Raw genomic sequence first — 21375 nt, 5'->3', positions numbered from 1 at the left:
TCGTCTTTGTCTTGGTTTTTGCTAAATACAGTAATGGAAACATTAAAATTTTAGCAGAAGTCTTATGTGTATGGAACTTTATATTTTTTGAAAAGCTTCAGAGTAGAAAAAAGAACAGATGAATTATTTTGAATACAGTTAGTTAGCAGCTGGGTGGTCTTTGGGAAGGCATTCAATTTCCTTGAGTATGCTTAGCATAGAGTAGATGATAAATAAGTGGAATCTGTTTTTATTTTATATCCTGTTTTGCCTCCAGATGAGCTATGAATTGTTGTATCCCTGTTTTACAGTTGGGGAAATCAAGGCATAATACATTTTAGTGATTTGCATAGCATCACTTAGCTAATGAGCATAAACTGAGATCTATATGTTTCTGTCTCCAGACTAAGCATTTTTTTCATTCTGTACTACTTTTTCTTCCCTCTTAATGCATGGACATAATAATTTTTTTATCTTTTATCATGACAGTGATATTGTTTACTAGATCTTGTGGAAATCTGATTCCCCAAATATGTGGCACAGAGTAGGCACTCAGTTATCATATAAATGAATGAAAACCTGTATGGAAAGATTGCTGGGTTCAGTCTTCTCTTGTAGGGAGAGAATTATATATTAACACAATGCTGATTGTGTGCTTCTGCATCTGTTGAATATGGTAATTAGAGTTCCTACTCCTTAACGTTCTTATTAGGGTTAGATGATATCATAGATATCGAGCATTTAGATAAATGCCTGGCACTTTAAGCACTTTAAGCATTCAATAAATGTTAGCTCTTACTAGTCTGTGAATGATTTTAGAGTGAAAAAGCTTTAATATGTATGGGATTGTAGTTCACCTAGTTATTCTGTTTCGTGTAATTAGTCTTAATAGACTTCTTCTGGTTCACATTGCATTTTTTTTTAATGCGTTTAATATATCTTTTAGGACTAAAAGAGTTGTCCCCACCTCCTCTAAATCTCAAACGATTATACAAAGAGACACTAGAAATTGAACCCATCTTGATAATCATTTCCCCGGGTGCTGATCCTTCTCAGGAACTCCAAGAGCTTGCAAATGCTGAGAGAAGTGGAGAGTGTTATCACCAGGTCAGTGCACATTACTCTGCTGTTTCTGTTTCAGCTATTGATCTTCCTGCTGTGTGTGTGTGTGTGTGTGTGTGTGTGTGTGTGTGTGTGTGTGTGTATGTATGTATGTGTCTTTGTGTGCGCTTTCAGTCAATCAGTTGTGTCCTCCTCTTTGTGGCTACAAACCCAACGGACTTTAGCCTGCCAGGCTCCTCTGTTCATGGAATTTTCCAGGCAAGAATACTGGAATACTTGACTGTATTAGTAAAACAGTTTTTTGTTTTTATGTCCCTGAAAATTGTCCACATTCTGATCGCCAGAACCCATGAATTTGTTATTTTACATGGAAGAAAGAACTTTGCAAATATAATTAAGCATTTTGAGATGGAGAGGTTATCCGAGATTATTCAGTTGAGCCTAGTATAATCATAAAGGTGCTTTTAAGAAGGAAGTAGAAGAGGCAGAATGTAGGTGGAAGAGGCAGATGTGATGAGGCATAGGTCAAAGAGGTGAGGAGACGCTGTGCTGCTGACTTTGAAGATGGTAGAAGGGACCACAAGCAGAGAAACGTAGAAGGTAGAAAAGATAACAGGAGTCTCTCCTACAGCCCCTAGAAAGAACAGCCCTGTAGTATCACCTTAGAGCAATAGATTAGTGGGATTCTGAACTGCAGAAGTCTAATAAGATAATAAACTTGTCTAATATAGTGTGATTTTTTCCTGAGCTAAATTTCTGAGTTTTAGTTTATTCAGATTAGCACCTTTTTTTTCAGTTCAGTTTGCATACACATTTTAAAGTGTATTAATTTATCCCCAATTTTTGACATCAAAATTTAAATCTTTTTCATTGGGAAAATAATAATGATTAAGAAAGCAAACTACTTTAAAATAAACCAAAAATTGAAAATAGAATATTATGAGGAATGTAAGTGGAAGATAGCAAAATAGCAGAGAGTTTGGCTTAGTTGCATTTAGGTGTTGCACTAACTCTAGGGAGTTTCCTTCAATCCTGGTTATAGTGTTAATACATCAGGACAGTATTCAGTTGTCAGTGAGATGTCTTGGGGAAAGGAAGCTCTGTTCTATGGGCTGTATCTCTTAGCTCTGATGCTGGCAAAAAGATAAAACCACTTACACTCATTGTAAGTTTAACTATGTAAATTTCTAGAGTTTTGTGTTACACAATTTTTTAATACTGTAAAACCTTTAAATACAGATGCAGATATTCATAAATCTGTTACTTTAAAAGTTTTGTTGTTATGCTGAATATATGTACTACTACTAATAATATATTCTTAATATAAAAAATAATTTTTATTTCAAGAAAGTCTGATGTGTCTTACTTTTTTAATGTGGGGGTTAACCATCTTCCTGACACTTTCCTATTGTGCTTTTTAAATGTTTTTTCTTATAGTAAATGTTTTCTTCTAAGATTTCATCAACCTTTAAGCTGTTCTCACACAGTTTATACCTTATAGAAAATTTTGAGTTCCTATTTTTAGCTACCATTTCAGTTCAGCAAACATTTTTTCCCCCCTCTGATTTTCTTGTACATGCCTTCCATTTGGGGATTTTTGTATTTTAATAATGGCAAACTAATATGTGTCTCTAAATATTTCAACCAGTGTTTCTTTTATCCATTCTATTTGCTTAGTTCTGGGTTAGATCTTGAAAATTAAAAAGAAATGTATATTGGTATTTATTACCTGGTTTGTTACCTGCTTAAGACACACGGTTCCCACTCTCTAAGACTTTATAGTCTAATTGAGAAACAAAATCAATACTTATGAAAGTCATCTAAGAAACAATGAAAGGCTGTCTTGTATTCTTTATGAAAAGAGAAATCACTGTGGTTTGAAGTAGTCTGTAACAATTCTCTTCAAAGTGTTTTGACCACATACTCAATAAAATATTTGAGCTAGGACTCTGAATACACGTTTATCTGTCATATATACAAAGACAGACACAGCTGTACTGATACATAAATATTACATAAATTATCCATAAAAAACCATATCGAGGAGTTTAAGCATGTAACCATTTAGATTCTTGACTAAAACTTTTTATAGACTCTTAGACTTAGTGCTAGTCACTCAGGCGTGTCCACCTCTGTGACCCCATGGACTGGAGCAGCCAGGTCCCTTTGTCCATGGATTCTCCAGGCAAGGATGCTGGCCTGGGTTGCCCTTTCCTCCTCCAGAGGCCTTCCCGACCCGGGGATGAACCCGGGCCTCATGCAGGTTCTTTACTGCCTGAGCCGCCAGGTGGTCACCTGTCCATTCAGATACAGATGCCTTACACACTGAAGCCATTTTTTGGGGTCTTTGGCTTCTGCTTGGAAGTTTCTGCTTTATAATGTGACCTGTCATACTGCGTCAGTGTTCTCTGTGCAGATAGACAATAGGGACCAGAAGTTCTGGAGTGGAAGTCCAGTGAGATCAGGTCTGCCTTTCCCCTCCCTCTCCCCTCTCCTCTTTTCCTCCCTTCCCTTCTCATCTTCTCTCTCTCCTGCCTCTTTTTGCCTCTTCTCTCTAAAAATGAATAGAAAAACAGAGGGTTAAATGTAGAGTCTTGAGGCCCAACAACATATTAGGATTTTCTAGATGATGAAGGGCTTGGGAAATTACACAGTTCAATAGACCAAGTAGCTTGAGAGCCAAATAAATGCAACTTTGGAGAAAGTTTTTTAGAAAGAGAAGATAAATTCAAAGAAGTGCTATTGTTAATGTTTAATCCCTCAAGGAGTTCAACAACAGTCATAAAAAATTATTTTTTTTTTAAGGCCCATGTTTCAGAGTAAGAATTACAGGAAATGGTGAGATGAGGAATGAACACACTGTTGAATAATTCTTTATTCTGTAACTTGAAAACTTGTAATGATAATATCTCTCCTAAACAGAAGAATGTTATAAATCTGCCATTGATATAAGGACAAAAGCAAGACAATTGTAAACAGCAACAGAGTCTGATATTTCTTAGTAAAGATTTGGAAACTTTCTTACAGTACTTGAGTTAGTTCAGTATGTATGGCAGGATAGTTTGAAACGCTTATGTTACAACATGTTATCAGAATTTTTTTTTTTTTTTTAGTTTTTAATTTGTTTTTGTTTTTCAGATTGCCATGGGTCAAGGTCAAGCTGATTTAGCGGTTCAGATGCTAAAAGAATGTGCCCGCAATGGAGACTGGCTGTGTTTGAAGAACTTACATCTTGTGGTATCTTGGCTGCCAGTTCTGGAAAAGGTAGATTCAGATCAGTGCGGCATAGACTAAATTCACAAACTAATTTCTCACATACTAAATTCAGTAGTCTCCAAGGACCAACAGTATTAAGATATGTTGTGCATTATTTATGATGTTTTTAAAGAATTAGTATTTGATGAGGAATCATTTAAAATCTATATTTTCTTTAATATATGTACATTTGTATAAACCCAAATGGATTTTTTAGTAAAAAATCTATAAAAGTCTCCTTTTTAAAAGGCATTTAGGGAGAGTCAAAAAATTAATCAGGACTGAAAAGAGGCTTAGAGAAATCTTTCAGATGAAAATTAGGGAAATGCTTTAAAGAATTGTAGAAGACTGTTTTGAACACTAAATTTTCTTTATGCTTTTGTTTTGTTGTGTCTGTAAAGGGGAAAAGATACAGAGGAGTCAGAGGGAACTGCAGAACTTCCTTGCTGCTGAGGAAGCTGGGGTGTAAACTGAAGCAGTTTGCATTTTATTTAACTAAATATTTATTTAAAATTATTTTTGGTATTAATTTTTAATATTTATTTAACTAAATAAACATTTTATTTAACTAAGCAGTTCATTTTATTTAACTAAAATGGCCCCAGCATGAGAATAACCTTAAGATAGAACAAATTGATAGATTGCTTTTAAATGAAAACCTGGAATTAAGTCTAGGACTTTTTAAAGAAAGATAAATCTGGTCTTGGGTAGTTAGAGATGACTCCTAAGACAAGATGTTTCTTGATGGCCATATGGGATTTAGCTGAATGTAGGGGGAGAAAGTTTGTGGTTGATTCTAGCAGCACAAGTAGAAACATAATAGCAGGAGTGTGGCTTTCTAGTACAAGAATGGAGACGTCCTTAACTGTACTGGAAGGCCAGGCAGGGTGCTGTGGGGCAATGGAGTTAGACAGCTAGGAAGAGGCGAGGTTGTGGAATACCCTGGAAGTCCTGCACAAGTGTTTAGAATTTTTGTCCTAGGACACAGAATCAAAGGAGCTTCTTAGCAGGGGAGTTAATAATTAATTAATTGATTAATTAATCTAGCAGGAGAAATAGAGCCAAGCGGAACAGAGTGGGAGGCTGTAGCCTAGTTGTATAATGTTGAAAATTTGTATAATGTGTTGAAAATAAATGGGCAGCTATATAAAATAGGTAGTTAAAAACTACCTAAACTATGTAAAATATGTATTTAGATAAAATAGGTAGTTAAATAGGTAGATTAAATAAATCTTTGATGAATGAGTTAATGATTGAGTGAATGAAGTGATAGACCATAATGACTCATTATTTATAGTCAAAAGAAGGTATATATAAATATTCAAGTAATTCCTACAGGTTTATGTAACACTAATATATAAAATACAGAATTCATGTGTGGTGAATGATACATGTTTTAAAACATATAAGGAAGACTAGTGAATACTTGAATCCTGCTTTTTGTTCTAAATAATAGATTGATAGCTATTAATCTATGTAAAAGACAATTGCAGTTGTAATTTTGGAAACAAATCTTAATTGGAACTTTTTCAATTCTGCAGACAAGTAAAAAAACTGGAGTATAGTTGATTTACAATGTGGTGCTAATTTCTTTTTAAAACTTCATTTTTAATTGAAGGATAATTGCTTTACAGCATTGCATTAGTTTTTGTCCACATGTGCTAATTTCTGCTGCTGTACAGCAGAGTGAGTCAGTTGTACATGCATACATTCCATTATGGTTTATCCCGGGGGATTAGGTACAGTTCCCTGTGCCATACGGTAGGCCCTTGTTGTTTATCCATTCTAAATACTGTAGTTTGCATCCACTGGCCCCAAAGACCCCATCCATCTCTCTCTCTCCCTCCCCCTTGGCAACCACAGGTCTGATTCTTTATGTCTGTGAGTCTGTTTCTGGTTTTGTTTTGTTTTGTTTTTCATTTATTTTTAATTGGAGAATAATTATTTTACAATGTTGTGTTGGTTCTGCCGTACAACATGAATCAGGCACAAGTCCACAAAAGTCCCCTGCCCATGAACCTCTCCCCACACCCATGACCCACCCCACCTCTCTTGGTTGTTGCAGAGCACTGGATTGAGCTGTCTGTGTGTGCAGCAGCTTCCCACTAGCTATCTGTTTTACACGTGGTAGTGTGTCGATGGCAGTGGTACTCTGTCAGTTTGTCCCACCTTCTCCTTCCCCTGCTGGGTCCAAAGTCTCTTCTCCTGCCCTGCAAATAGGTTCATCGGTACCATTTTTTCTAGATTCTGTATATATGTGTTAATATACAAAATTTGTTTTTCTGCTTCACTCTGTATAATAGGCTCTAGATTCAGCCAACTCACTGGAACTAACTCAGTTTGTTCCTTTTTTATGGCTGAGTAATATTCCATTGTGTTGGAGAAGGAAATGGCGACCCACTCCAGTGTTCTTGCCTGGAGAATCCCAGGGACGGGGGAGCCTAGTGGGCTGCCGTCTATGGGGTCACATAGAGTCGGACACGACTGAAGTGACTTAGCAGCAGTAGCAGCATATGTACCACAACTTCTTTATCCATTCATCTCCCAGTGGATATCTAGGTTGCTTCCATGTCCTAGCTAGTGTAAATACTGCTTCAGTGAACATTGGTGTTTAGTTCAGTTCAGTTTAGTCGCTCAGTCGTGTCCGACTCTTTGCGACCCCATGAATTGCAGCATGCCAGGCATCCCTGTCCATCACCAACTCCTGGAGTTCATTCAGACTCACGTCCATCGAGTCAGTGATGCCATCCAGCCATCTTATCCTCTGTCGTCCCCTTCTCCTCCTGCCCCCAATCCCTCCCAGCATCAAAGTCTTTTCCAATGAGTCAACTCTTTGCATGAGGTGGCCAAAGTACTGGAGTTTCAGCTTTAGCATCATTCCTTCCAAAGAAATCCCAGGGCTGGTGTAGATGTGTCTTTCTCAATTATGGTTTACTCAGGGGGTATGTGCAGTAGTGGAATTGCCAGGTCATATGGTAGTTTTCACTATGGAGAAAAATATGGAGATTCCTTAAAATTCATAGTGACTGTATCAATTTACATTCCCACCAACAGTGCAAAAGCATTGCCTTTTTTCCCACACCCTCTCCGGTATTTATTTTTGTAGATTTTTTTGATGATGTCCATTCTAAGTGATGTGATTTCTCTAATAATGAGCGATATTGAGCATCTTTTCATATGTTTGGTGGCCATCTGTGTGTCTTCTTTGGAGAAATGTTTGTTTAGTTCTTCCACTGTTTCATTGGGTTGGTTGCTTTCCTTGTATTGAGCTGCATAAGTTTTTGCAGCACATATGGGGTAGATTATAAAAGTTAAAAAATTACTTTAAATGCTTTGCTATTCTTTTGGGAAGTTTGGATGAATTGTATGGATATAAATTACAGGTTATTTTTAAATTCACCTAACAGGCAGAAAGAACCTGAGGAGAAAAGACACAGAGACAAATATTTGAATAAGTGACTAAAGCATACAGCACGGGCAGAAGAATTTGAGTGAATTTGAATGGTGAATTTTGAGTATTATAGGCAATATGGTATACTAAAAATTGTATTGAAAAGGAGTTGATATCATTATATATCTTTGTGGAAGTGTGAATGGAAGCAGTAAGGACTTGAAGGCCTGAAGATGGCTTGTAGTTTAGGCATAGTGATTACAACTAATATTTATTTTGTATTTACTCTGTGTTGGGCCCTATTTTAAGTATTTTACACTATCCTATGAGAGTAGGTACTATTATTATCCTTGTTTAGAGAGTGTAAATCAAAGAATCCCCCAAAGTCACACAGCAAGTAAGTGGCAGAATTTGGATTTCAATCCAGTTCACCCAGTTCTAGATCCAAGTTCTTACCTATTCCACTGAGCTAGTAACAGACAAGATGAAAATTTAAAGGGAATATAATCAGAACATTAAGAAACATATCAGAATGTCAGAGAAAGATTTAATTAAGATACTTACTTATCAATAGTATATTTATTTATAAAATGGAAATTCGTGTGTGTATTTAAGTCGAATTTTATTCTTGTTTTTGAAAACAAGGAATTGAATACTCTTCAACCTAAAGATACCTTTCGTCTTTGGCTCACTGCGGAAGTCCATCCCAACTTTACTCCAATTTTGTTACAGTCAAGTTTGAAGATAACATACGAGGTATGAAGGTTTAAAATTTGAATCACTAGTTGTGTAAGTGCAGTAACCTTTGCAAGCCTTCTAAAGTCCTGTAGACAACTGTCTACTATAGCAAACATTCAAAACCTTCTAATGCAACATTTACAGAAATGCATTTACCTTTTTCTTTTAAATATTATTTAATGTTGTGTTTTGTTGTAGTAAAAGACATAAGAAGTTTACTGTCTTAACCATTTGTAAGTGTATAGTACAGTAGTGTTAACCATATGTACCTTGTCTCTAGAATTTTTTCATCTCACAGAACTGACCCTGTGTTTCCTGAAGAGAACTCCCTGTTTGCTCCTGCTCCACCCTTGCAGCCACCATTCTGTTTTCTGTTTCTATGAGTTTGACTACTTAGATAACTCACATAGGTGGAACCACGCATGTTTATCTTGTGGTAGCTGGCTTATTTTACTTGGCGTGATGTCCTCAAGATTCATCCACGTTGTAGCATATGACAGGATTTCCTTCTCATTTAAGGCTGGATGATATTGTGTGTACTACATTTTCTTTATCCATTCATCCACAAACATTTAGATTTTCTACCTGTTGCCTATTATGAATAATGTCACAATCAACATGGGTGGGCAAATATCTCTTCAAGATCATATTTTCAGTATTTTTGGACATATACTCAGAAGTGGGGTTTCTGGATCATATGGTAATCCTGTTTTTAAATTTTTTGAGGGACATCCATACTGTTTCCTTGTGGTGTACCATTTAACATTCCCACCAATAGCACACGATTTCTCTGCATCCTTACCAGCACTTGTTATTTGCTGTTTTTGTTTTTATTGGGGCCATCCTAATAGTATGAGGTGATAACTCACTATGGTTTTGATTTATATTTCTATGCAGTTTAATACTATTGAACATCTTTGTATGTGCTTGTCAGCTATTTGTATATCTGCCTTGGAGAATTGTCTATTCAATTCTTTGCCTGTCTTTAATTGGATTTTTTTGTTGTTGTTGTTGTTGAGTTTTACGAGTTTCTTAGGTTTTCTGCATATTAACCTCTTATCACATATACAGCTTAAAAATATTTTCTCTCATTCCATAGGGTTTCCTTTTAATTGTGTTGATTGTTTTCCTGGCTGCATAGATATTTTTAAGTTTAATATAGTCCCATTTGTCTGTTTTTGCTTTTGTTACCTGTGCTTTTCATGGCACATCCCAGAAAAAGTCATTGCCAAATCCGGTGTTATAAAGCCTTTTCTCTGTGTTTTCTTATAGAAATTTTATAGTTTCAGGTCGTAGGTTTAGGTCTTAAATCTATTTTGAGTTAATTTTTGTATTTGATGTAAAGGGTCCAATTTCATTCTTTTGTACTTGGGTATCCATTTTTCATATCATTTGCTTTTTGAAATATATAAGTTGGATTTTCAGTCTTTGTCTCCTTCTGTTTTTTTCTTGCTTCTTTCCTTCCATCCATCCATCCATCCATCCGTCTAACATGTTTTGACAGATCCCCCTAAACATGATATAGCCAAAATTATATGTGTTAGTAATGGTATGATGTAACTGATAAAAATCATAAATAAAATAATAAACTGAATTAAATCTTAAAGAAAACTGGTTTGAAATGTTCTACTTGCATCTTCTCTCAATTTGTAGAATATAATCTCTTTTCAGATGAAAAATGTCTTCTTAGTGTTTATAACTACTTGCTATTTTATATCAGTACTTCTGCTTTTCACCTGAAGGCATTAAACCTTATGTAGGGAGGAAAAAGGCTAAGAATCCAGAGACTGCAAAAATGATTTAATACTTGAAAATATGTTAATTGAATGAATGTCAATTATAATGTCTAATAAGAAAGAACGGTTCCAGGATCTTCTCCAGCCGCTCTCTCAGTATACTTTTCTACTGAACTATATTGAAGAACTATATTGTTCAAGTCATAAAGGCAAGGGCTATGTTTCTGTTGCCTTTTTTTTTTTTCACTTATATAATACCTGGCATGTAGGAAGAATGCAGTAATATTTCAATAAATAAAGAGTTAATGTATCAGGTCTTCGCAGGTGGCGCTAGTGGTAAAGAACCTGCCTGCCAATGCAGGAGACTCAAGAGTCATGGGTTCAACCCCTGGGTTGGAAAGAGTTTCTGGAGGAGGGCATGGTTCATATCAGTATTCTTGCCTGGAGAATCCCATGGACAGAGAAGCCTGGTGGCTACAGTCCATAGGGTCAAACAGAGATGGACATGAGTGAAGCTGCTTAGCATGCATGCATGCAGTATATCAGAGGTTCCTTGACTATTTTAACTTACTGTACAGCCTCTTCTGGTATCCTTTTTTAGGAGGTAATTTGATCACATTTTTATGAAGATTTTCAGATTCATTTAAATTATTGGTGAATTTTTTTGTATTTCTTAAATTAGTATAAAAGATTTTAATTATTCCCAGAAATTGTATAGTTCACTGTGTTCAAAATTATTACTGTATATGTGCATATATGTATACACATATTATTGTATTTAAAAATTGCTAAATATTCATTTTATTATCTCTAATCTTTTTGATGAGTTGTTTTAAAATTTATTACAAATAATCAATGTCATACTTACTGATTTACTTTTTCTTATTATTTTCTAGTCACTGGATTTCCTGCTTTTTTTTGTTGTAATTTCCTTAGATTTGTATTGGCTTCTGTTATTTCTAATTTCTTATGTGGAATGCTTAATTTATTTATATTAACTTGAAATAATTTCAATTATTTTAAGCCTGTGAATTTTCAGTTGAATATATATTTTAATTTATCTTATAATTTGACATACTGGTGTTTTGTTTAGTTGCTCAGTCATGTCCGACTCTTCGTGACCCCATGGACTTAACTGCCCTGTGGAGCCCACCAGGCTCCTCTGTCCGTGGAATTCTCCAGGCAGGAATACTGGAGTGGGTTGCCATTTACATTTTGTCATTTTCTGATAGTCTGTATTTGTGTATGATTCTCTCTGAAATTGTATATGGTTTATTCGTTTTGCATAATCTTTAGTATAGGGCTTTAAAAATCCTAGGTGATTGTTCAGTTCCCTTAGTGCTCAGGAAATTTGGTTTATTCTATGGGAATTTTTAGAAGCTGTTTCATAAAACATTTTCATTTTAAAAGTGTACATTTGAAAATGTACTTAGTAAAAGTACTTGGGTATTTTTTCTTTTAATTTAAGAAAAGTTTTTATTTAAGAAAAAATGCAATGAAAATTTACTTTTAAAACAAGCTAATTTTTGAAATGGGTTAAACAAATTAGACACATGTATTTTATTCTTTTTCTAAGAATTCATAATTTTTCTTCTTTCATTTTTATAATTCAACAATATAATATAAATGGATTCTGGACATGTGGACAAGTGTTTTTGAGTAGTATTTGTCTAATGTACAGTTTTAGTTCCTGGGTTTTGGTTTGTGTTATAAGCCTAGCAAGGCCAGGTAATAAGCACTTAGTAAAGTGGACTAATATTCAAGGAAGATTAGTTGATATTGTAAAGAGTAATTTGAAATCCTCCTAGAATTTTAAATAGTACTAGAGAGAAAGAACTGACATATTGAACTATAAAACGCCTGCCTTGTAATAATCAGTATCCTATTTGTAATGTAAATGAATGTTTCAGTAAAATAGTTCAGTAGTCATATAAAACTAATTTGGTTATTTTGAATATTGCTGGTTATGTCAGTCAGTTCAGTTGCTCAGTCCTGTCTGACTTTGTGACCCCATGGACTGCAGCATGCAGTCCGTCACCTGTCCATCACCATTCCCTGTCCATCACCAACTCCAGGAGCTTGCTCAAATTCATGTCCCTCAAGTCAGTGATGCCATCCAACCATCTCATCCTCTGTCATCCCTTTCTCGTCCTGCCTTCAACCTTTCCCAGGATCAGGGTCTTTTCCAGTGAGTCAGCACTTCGGATCAGGTGGCCAAAGTATTGGAGTTTCAGCTTCAGCATCAGTCTTTCCAATGAATAGTCAGGACTGTTTCCTTTAGGATGGACTGGTTAGATCTTCTTGCAGCCCAAGGGACTCTCAAGAGTCTTCTTCAACAACACAGTTCAAAAGCATCAGTTCTTTGGCGCTCAGTTTTCTTTTATGGCCCAACTCTCACATCCATACGTGACTACTGGAAAAACCATAGCTGTGTTTTTTTTCAATAAAAACCATAGACAGACCTTTGTTGGCAAAGAAATGTCTCTGCTTTTTAATATGCTGTCTAGACTGGTCATAGCCTTTCTTCCAGGGAACAAGCATCTTTTAATTTCATGGCTCCAGTCACTATCTGTAGTGATTCTGGAGCCCAAGAAAATAAAATCTGTCATGGTTTCCATTGTTTCCCCATCTATTTGCCATGAAGTGATGGGACCGGATGCCATGATCTTAGTTTTTTGAATGTTGAGTTTTAAGCCAACTTCTTCTCTCTCCTCTTTCACTTCCATCAAGAGGCTCTTTAGTTCCTCTTCACTTTCTGCTATAACGGTAGTGTCATCTGCGTATCTGAGGTTATTGATGTTTCTCCTGGCAAAGCTTGATTCCATCTTGTGCTTCATCTAGCCCGGCATTTTGCATGATGTACTCTGCATATAAATTAAAGAAGCAGAGTGACAGTATTTGGAACCAATTTGGTTATGTAGGTTTTTAAAATTAAAAAATTATGTTAAAATTTTGAGATGGGCTATTAGGTGTAAGGATTTAAAAACTTGTTTTATATTTATACATTTTGAAGTTAACATTAAAATAGTTTATTAATCTTGGTAATGATGAAAAATTTCTTCATTAAAATATGTTTTTAAGTATGTTAAATACTGATTTATTTGTAAGGTTTTAAACAATAGATTCATTATTTTTTCTCTAGTCACCTCCAGGTTTAAAGAAGAATTTAATGCGTACTTATGAATCTTGGACTCCTGAGCAAATTAGCAAAAAAGATAACATACATCGGGCTCATGCTCTCTTCAGTTTTGCATGGTTTCATGCTGCTTGCCAAGAAAGAAGGAATTACATTCCACAGGTGAGTAAGAGCATGTCTTGGATATATTCTAAGGTGAACATTTTTTATTAGAATATTTTTACAATTTATTGTAAGTAGCTAACTATTATGTCTTAATTTGATTCATGATTTGTGTAGTGTTAATCACTTAGTTGTGTCTGACTGTGACCACGTATACTGCAGCCTGCCAGGCTCCTTTGTCCATGAAATTCTCCAGGCAACGATACTGGAGTGGGTAGCCATTGTGTTCTCTAGGGGATCTTCCTGACCCAGGAATTGAACCTGGGACTGCAGGCAGATTCTTTATCATCTGAGCCACCACGGAGGCCCCATGGTTTATAAATGTATATGTCTAATTCCGTCTTTTCTGTTAATCTTCTGGACTGTATATGGCTATCTAGTTTACATCATTTTGAATTAAAGTGTTGAGAAGGATGTGGGAGCCGTCATAACCCATCATTGTTAAGGTATTGTTTTTATGGTTAAATTCTCACGGTCATCTCAGTGTTCAAAAACTGAATTCTCATACCTATTTTTCCTTCAGTATAGCCTGCTCAATAATAGGCATTAATATCTGTCTACTTACGTTAGAAGCATGGGAGTTATTCTTGATACAGTGTTTTATCCATAGCCTCCCTACACTTCCCATTTGTACTCTACACCACAGTCACACGAGACTTCTTTATTGTCTTTGAGTCCATTGAGTGTTCTCACTATAGCCTCTGGCTTTTTTTGTTAAACCACCAATGAACTATTCGCTCAGTCGTGTCCTACTCTTTGTGACCCCATGGACTGCAGCCTACCAGGCTCCTCCGTCCATAGGATTCTCCAGGCAAGAATACTGGAGTGGGGTGCTATTTCTTTCTCTAAGGGATCTTCGCAACCCAGGGATTGAACCCAGGTCTCCCAGATTGTAGCCAGATGCTTTAACCTCTGAGCCACCAGGGAAGCCCCAAACTACCGATAGACCATGTTTTTTCATTGCTGTGGCAGTCCTACCTGGTACCAATCTCTCACTTTCTCTCCAAATGCCTATCTTAGCCCCAAATTTTGGTGCTCTTCCATCTTTAAACTTTTCCTGTCTTCTTTGTTAAACTTTGTCTACTTATGTTGGGATACTCTTTCCCCAAACTGCCCTCCTCCTCTGCCCACCTTTGAGCCTTTCTCTATATTTCAGTTACATGTCAAAATGAGAGCAAAGGTTCTGCAGTTTGAGTCCTGACTCTAGAATTTCCTTGCTTCAGTAAATTACTTTAACTCCTGATTAGCAACAGTTCCCTTGACTGTACAATGATCATATTTACCTTCATTGTGAGGATTAAATGAGATAAATGTGTGTTTAGAAGTGCTTAACCCAGTGCCTAGCACACAGCCTGACAATAAATACTTGTCAGACCAGTGGAAGAGTAAATAATAACACCAGCGTGTTGTTTCATACAGTTATGTATGATACTTATCAAAGGGTATGCTTATTATTTTCATTTTACAAAGGTGGGACAGTGAATTTCAATGATAATTAACTTGCTGAAGGAATCATTCCTAAAAAGCTGTAGAGTTTGGAAGTGGCCAGGCTTACCTTCCCCTAAAGCCTTTTTCCCTAATTTCTGTGACAATTGTCCTTAGCTTAATGTACCAATTAATCCTGATGGATACATGAAAAATAGTGATGCACTTTTATTGAGAAAGCAAAACTTACATTTTAAAAACAAAGTTAGATTTCATTTTTTTGTTGTGATACATAGTATAAATTTAAAAGCAATGAAAATGCTTCCAAATTAAAATTTAGTCTCCTCCTTCCTTATCCCCTGCTACTCAGTTTATATTCCCAAGACACCAACTCTTCACCATTTCTTGGATGTCCTTCAAAAATGCTATATAAATTTACATATTTTATGTAATATTTAATAAAGTTTAGCTGTATTATCTTATTATTTTTAGTAATTCTCAGGGGCTGTATTTTTTCTTTTAGCCTATATTGAATTTTCTTTTAAAGAGTATAAGGACAGTTATACATGCATATATATCTTTGAATACTGCTTATAGTTCTTTAACATTTTTAAATTTGTTTTGATAGGGTTGGACCAAGTTTTATGAGTTTTCTTTATCAGATCTTCGAGCTGGGTACAACATTATTGACAGGCTCTTTGATGGTAAGTTCTCATGATGAAAACTTTGATCTCTGGTGTCAATGGAAAAACTTGAGGTCTTATTAAAAATATGTTTTTTTCAAGAGTGACTTGACTTCCTATTATAAAACTTGCTTTATATTTTGTATTTTATGTTCTGAATGCTCTGCTTGTGAAAGTTTTTATATTATCGATTGTGGTCATTAGCTTTGATATAATCTGTTAGATTCCTGATTGATCTGTAGCTCCCAGGAAGCAGAAAGCTAGAAAGACCTTGTCTTTACTTTGTGGCCTTCAGCAGTTTCAGGCTTCTACTGAATTATTTATAACTGAATTATTAATAATTTTTAAAGGAGCTATTAAAATTCAGGAATATGGTAGACTAAGAATCTGTGGAATCATAATTGCGCGATTAAGTGAAATCAGGAATAAAGGTACAAATAATAGAGTAAAATAAGAGAACAAACAAAACCATACAATAAGATCCCTTGAGACCACCTAACTTGCTGCCTCTGGAAGACAGCACTGGTCCAATCCCTGAGGGTCACTGTTCAGGGCCAACTCAAGGGGACACCAGAGTGTAGAGGAAGAGAAGAGTATGTAGCTTAAAACCATCCCAAACAGAACTCTAGATTCTTGTCTTTCCCTCCCACCCTGCAGCCTTGCCAAAGTACTCTTCCCTGAGTCTGCCCCATTCCAGTAAGTGGTACCACCATCCATGTCGTTGTTCAGCTTCAAAACCCATCAGTCACCCTGGATTCTTCTCTTTTTTTTAATCCTCAGACATCCAGTGTTCTGATAGTTTCTGTCCCCTTCATGTCCAAGTCACATCAAGATTCTGTTCAGTTTTTTCAGTTTCATCCATGCCTTGGTGGTCCAAGCAATAGCTTCTTTCAAAAATTCTCCACAGAGTAACCAAATTTATTTTTTAGAAAATTAAAGTGAAAGTGAAAGTCGCTCAGTTGTGTCCGACTCTTTGTGACCCCATGGACTATATAGTCCATAGGATTCTCCAGGCCAGAATACTGGAGTGGGTAGCCTTTCCCTTCTCCAGGGGATCTTCCCAGCCCAGGGACTGAACCCAGGTCTCCCGTGTTGCAGGTTGGTTCTTTACCAGCTGAGCCACCAGGGAGGCCAAAAGTAAAGTAAAGCAGACAATTTCCTTTTAAAGCCTATAGCCACATTTAGCTTCTTTCTGTTCCTTGAACAAACCAGGCTTGTTCCTACCTGAAGGTTTTGATAGGTCTCCTTCCTTTCGTCTGAAATGCTCTTCTTCCAGATCTTCATGTGGTTTTCTCCTTTTCTCATTCGCGTCTTGTCTGAGTGGTGTCCTCTTCAGAAAAGTTTTTTATTACCGCCAAATCTAAAGTAATCTTCTGGTTGTTCTCTATTCCCTTGTTCTGCTTTATTGTTTTAATACATTAGAGGTGCTTTCTTATTCATTCATTTATTTTTAAAATTATGTTCATCTCTTTCAACTAAGTTTAATCTATATTAAGCAAGGTCTCTGGCTATGTTTTTTGCTCTTTATGTCCTTAACACCTGCAGCAGAGCATATCCCATGGTAGTAGGCACTGTTATTGTTTGTTAAATTAATGGCATGAGAATTTATTATGTAACTTGTTTCCACAAAAGGGTAAGGATAGACATCTAGCATGTGGCCAAGCCCCATTTTTTTGAAGTTTTCTTCTTTTTGTTTTAATTTTATTGAAGTATAGTTGGCTTACAGTGTTTCATGTGTGCAGAGAAGTGATTCTGTTGTACATATATATGTGTGTGTATGTGTCCTTTTTCAGATTGTTTTCTATATAGATTATGGCAAGATATTGAATATAGTTCCCAGTGCTGTATAGTATATCTTTATTGTTTATTTTATATGTAGTGGTGTGTATCTGTTAATTCCAAATTCATCCCACCCACTGTGTCCTTTTTGGTAACCATAAGTTTGTTTTCTGTGTCTGTGAGTTTATTTCTGTTTTATAAATAAGTTCGTCATTTTTTTAGATTCCACAGATAAGTGATCAGCCAGTTCAGTTCAGTCATTCAGTCATGTCCGACTCTTTGCGACCCCATGGACTGCAGCATGCCAGGCCTCCGTATCCATCACCAAGTCCTGGAGCTTGCTCAGACTCATGTCCATCAAGTCGGTGATGCCATCCAAACATCTCATACTGTTTCATCCCCTTCTCTTCCTGACTTCAGTCTTTGCCAGCATCAGGGTCTTTTCCATAGAGTCAGCTCTTTGCATCAGGTGGCCAGAGTTCGGAGCTTCACCTTCAGCATCAGTCCTTCCAGTGAATATTCAGGACTGGTTTCCTTTAGGATGGACTGGTTGGATCTCCTTGAGTCCAAGGGACTTTCAAGGGTCTTTTCCACAATTCAAAGGCATCAATTCTTTGGTGCTCAGCTTTCTTTATGGTCCAACTGTTACAGCCATACATGACTACTGGAAAAACCATAGCTTTGACTAGACAGACCTTTGTCAGCAAAGTGATATAAATGATATCTTGTGATATTTGTTTGTTTGTTTTCCTGTATGACTTAGTATAATAATTTCTCGGTCCATCTATATGCTGCAAATGGTATTATTTTATCCTTTTTTATGGCTGAGTAGTATTCTCCTCTGTGTGTGTGTGTGTGTGTGTGTGTGTGCGTGCGCACATGCCCGTGGGTATATATGTATATTTACACATATACCATTTCCTCCTTATCCATTCATCTTTTGATGGGCACTTAGGCTGTTTCCATGTCTTGGCTCTTGTAAATAGTGCTTTATGAATGTTGAGTACACGTTTCTCTTTTAATTAGAGTTTTCATCATCCCTGGATATATGCCCAGGAGTGGGATTGCAAGATCATATGGTAACGCTATGTTTAGTTTTTTTAGGGAACTTCCTTACTGTTCTCCATAGTGGTTGTGTCGACTTACATGCCCACCACAGTGCTAGAGGCTTCCCTTGTCTCCACACAGTCTAGAATTTATTGTTTGTGGACTTTAATGATGGCCATTACGACCGCATTGTAGTTTTCTTTTGCATTTTCCTAATAATTAGCAATATTGAGCATGTTTTCATGTGCCTGTTGGCCATCTGTGTGTCTTCTTTGGAGAAATGTCTATTTAGGTCTTCTCTCTGTTTTTTTGGTTCAGTTTTGGGTTTTTTTGATATTGAATTATATTTGTATATTTTGTATACAAAATGCTATTTGTATATTTTGGGAGTTAATCCCCTGTTGGTCTCACTGTTCGCCAATATTTTTTACCATTCCATACGTTATCTTTTTGTTTCTGTTGATGGTTTTCTTTGTTATAAAAAACCTTATAAGTTTAATTAAGTCTCACTTTTTCATTTTTACTCATTTTTCTTTAGGAGACAGGTCCAAAACAATATTGCTATGATTTATGTCAAAGAATATCCTGCCTATGTTTTCCTCTAGGAATTTTATAATATCCAGTCTCACATTTAAGTCTTTAATCCATATTCAGCTTATTTTTGTATTTCATGTTAGAGTATGTTCCAATTTCATTCTTTTACATATAGCTATCCAGTTTTCTGAGAACCACTTACTGAAGACTGTCTTTTCTCCATTGTATATTCTTGGCTTCTTTTGCTGTAGATTAATTGGCCCTTAGTGTGTGGATTTGCTCTTTGGCTTTTTATTCTGATCTATTGATCTAGGTGTCTGTTTTGGGGCCAGTACCATACTGTTTTGACTACTATAGCTTTGTAGTATAGTCTGGAGTCAGGGAGTTTGATTCCTCCAGCTCCATTATTCTTTCTCAAGGTTGTCTTGTCTATTCAGGATCTTTTGTGTTTCCATAGAATTAAACATTTTGTTTTTGTTCCAGTTCTCTGAAAAATGCCAATGGTAATTTGATAGGGATTGCATTGAGTCCATAGATTGCCTTGGGTAGTATGGTCATTTTAACAATATAGATTCTTACAGTGTAAAGACACAGGATATCTTTCCTTCTGTTTATGCTGTCTTCAGTTTCCTTCATTTGTATCTTCAGGGTATGGGTCTTTCACCTTCTTTGGTAGGTCTATTCCTAGATATATACTTTTTATTGTGATAGTACATGGGGTTATTTCCTTAATTTCTCTTTTTGATATTTTGTTATTTTATAGAAGTACAACAGATTTCTATATATTAATTTTGTATTCTGCAACTTGACTAAACCTACTGATGAGCTCTAGTAGCTTCCTGGTGGCACCTTTAGGATTTTATGTGTATAGAATGCAATGCGGAAGCAGCAGCAGTTTTACTTCATCCTTTACAATTTGAATTCCTTTTTTCTTTTTCTTCTCTCTTTTCTGTGGCTATGAATTTCTAAGCTGTTTTGTATGAAAGAGGTGAGAGTGTCCAATCAAGAAACAAACATTACCAATACTTTAGATTATACTCTAGTGCTGCCTTTCAGTCGGTACTGTTCTCCAAGTTCCCTCACCCTTATTCCTGTGATAAAACCAGGTACCTACGTATATAGACTAGGTTTGCCTGTTTTTATAAAATCGAAATCATACATCATGTACTCTAATATTTAGATTCTTTCAGCTAATGTTGTATTTGAGAAATTGTTACATATCAATTATAGTCCATTTATTCTCAGTGCTATATAATATTCCATCCTGAGATTGTATGTCTTCTGTCAGGTGTAATATATTTCTGTCAGGTATGTATTAGCAGTAGATAGGATATTAATTTATTTGTTCCCCATTGCTAGTTAATGCCAAATAGTATTCCAGGTGATTTTCTTGCTTATTTAAATTTTTTTAAATTATACATCAGAAAAGTACACATAAATGTACAATTCAATAGATTTTCAAAAAGTGAACCTTTGTAACTAGTCCAGAATCAATAAAAAGAATGTTACCAGCATTCTGGAAGCATCTCCCCCATTCCTTTCTCCACATGATACAGCATTTCCCCATTTTGTGCTAAGGGGCAATTCATTTTATAATTAAGTTGTTTTCAGGTTTATTTTAAAACATATTTTTGAGGATATTTACGGGTATTTTGTCTTGCTTAGAAACTTGGTAATTTTCCAAAAGGCTTTTGAACATTTATTTATTTTTATTATATCACTATGAGGCATATATTATTAGCACCCTTTTAAGATGAGGAAACCAAAGCATAGAGAAAGTGAATGATTTCATTATGTTTCCAGCTTATGATGGAATTAATAACATCATGATTTATATATATTATACCACTGAAATTATTATAAAATTAAGATGCTTTAAAATTATATTGAATCTCATGATAAAAGTCTTTGCTGTATAACCTTATGATTACAAAATTTCCTGATATTAAGGGACTTCCACATCTGGAGAATTAAATGCAAAAATGGGGAAAAGTTCATTGAATTTTATAGTAATAGAATAGAACTAAGCTAGTAATGCTATCAGTGATCTTAAGTAGGTAGATTAAAATAGTGTTTCTGCATTTATTGCTGTCGTGGAGGAAGAAATTTTCCTCTACCCTTCTAGGTTCTTCTGGCTGGTCAAAGAATTAAATTGACATGAAATGAATTAATAAGGGAAGATGGTGGCTCAGGTGGTAAAGAATCTGCCTGCAATGCAGGAGACCTGGGTTTGATCCCTGGGTTGGGAAGATCCCCTGGAGAAGGGCATGACAGAGCACTCCAGTATTCTTGCCTGGAGAATCCCATGGACAGAGGAGCCTGCTGGGCTGCAGTCCATGGGTTTGCAGAGAGTCAGACATGACTGAGTGAGTAAACACAGCACAACAAATAAACAACAACAACAAAATAATAATATTTGTATATGTGAGAGATTCAAGAAAACTAAGT

At 35.8% G+C, this 21375-nt stretch overlaps 1 protein-coding gene across 2 annotated transcripts in view; it reads left to right on the top strand.

Moving 5' to 3' along the window:
• Positions 1-21375, top strand: part of DYNC2H1 (dynein cytoplasmic 2 heavy chain 1) — a 388746-nt gene that overhangs the window by 217067 nt on the left and 150304 nt on the right. For both annotated transcript variants that reach the window (XM_060399635.1, XM_004015967.6), the window contains exons 76-80: positions 926-1086; positions 4180-4305; positions 8333-8443; positions 13304-13459; positions 15513-15588. In XM_060399635.1, coding sequence (XP_060255618.1) covers positions 926-1086; positions 4180-4305; positions 8333-8443; positions 13304-13459; positions 15513-15588 — 630 coding nt within the window. The remainder of the gene's footprint in view (positions 1-925; positions 1087-4179; positions 4306-8332; positions 8444-13303; positions 13460-15512; positions 15589-21375) is intronic.

This window comes from Ovis aries, chromosome 15, assembly GCF_016772045.2.
Source record: "Ovis aries strain OAR_USU_Benz2616 breed Rambouillet chromosome 15, ARS-UI_Ramb_v3.0, whole genome shotgun sequence".
Taxonomy (NCBI): Eukaryota; Metazoa; Chordata; class Mammalia; order Artiodactyla; family Bovidae; genus Ovis; species Ovis aries.
The sequence above is the reverse complement of the archived record's forward strand: the minus strand, read 5'-3'. Positions and strand labels throughout refer to the sequence as shown.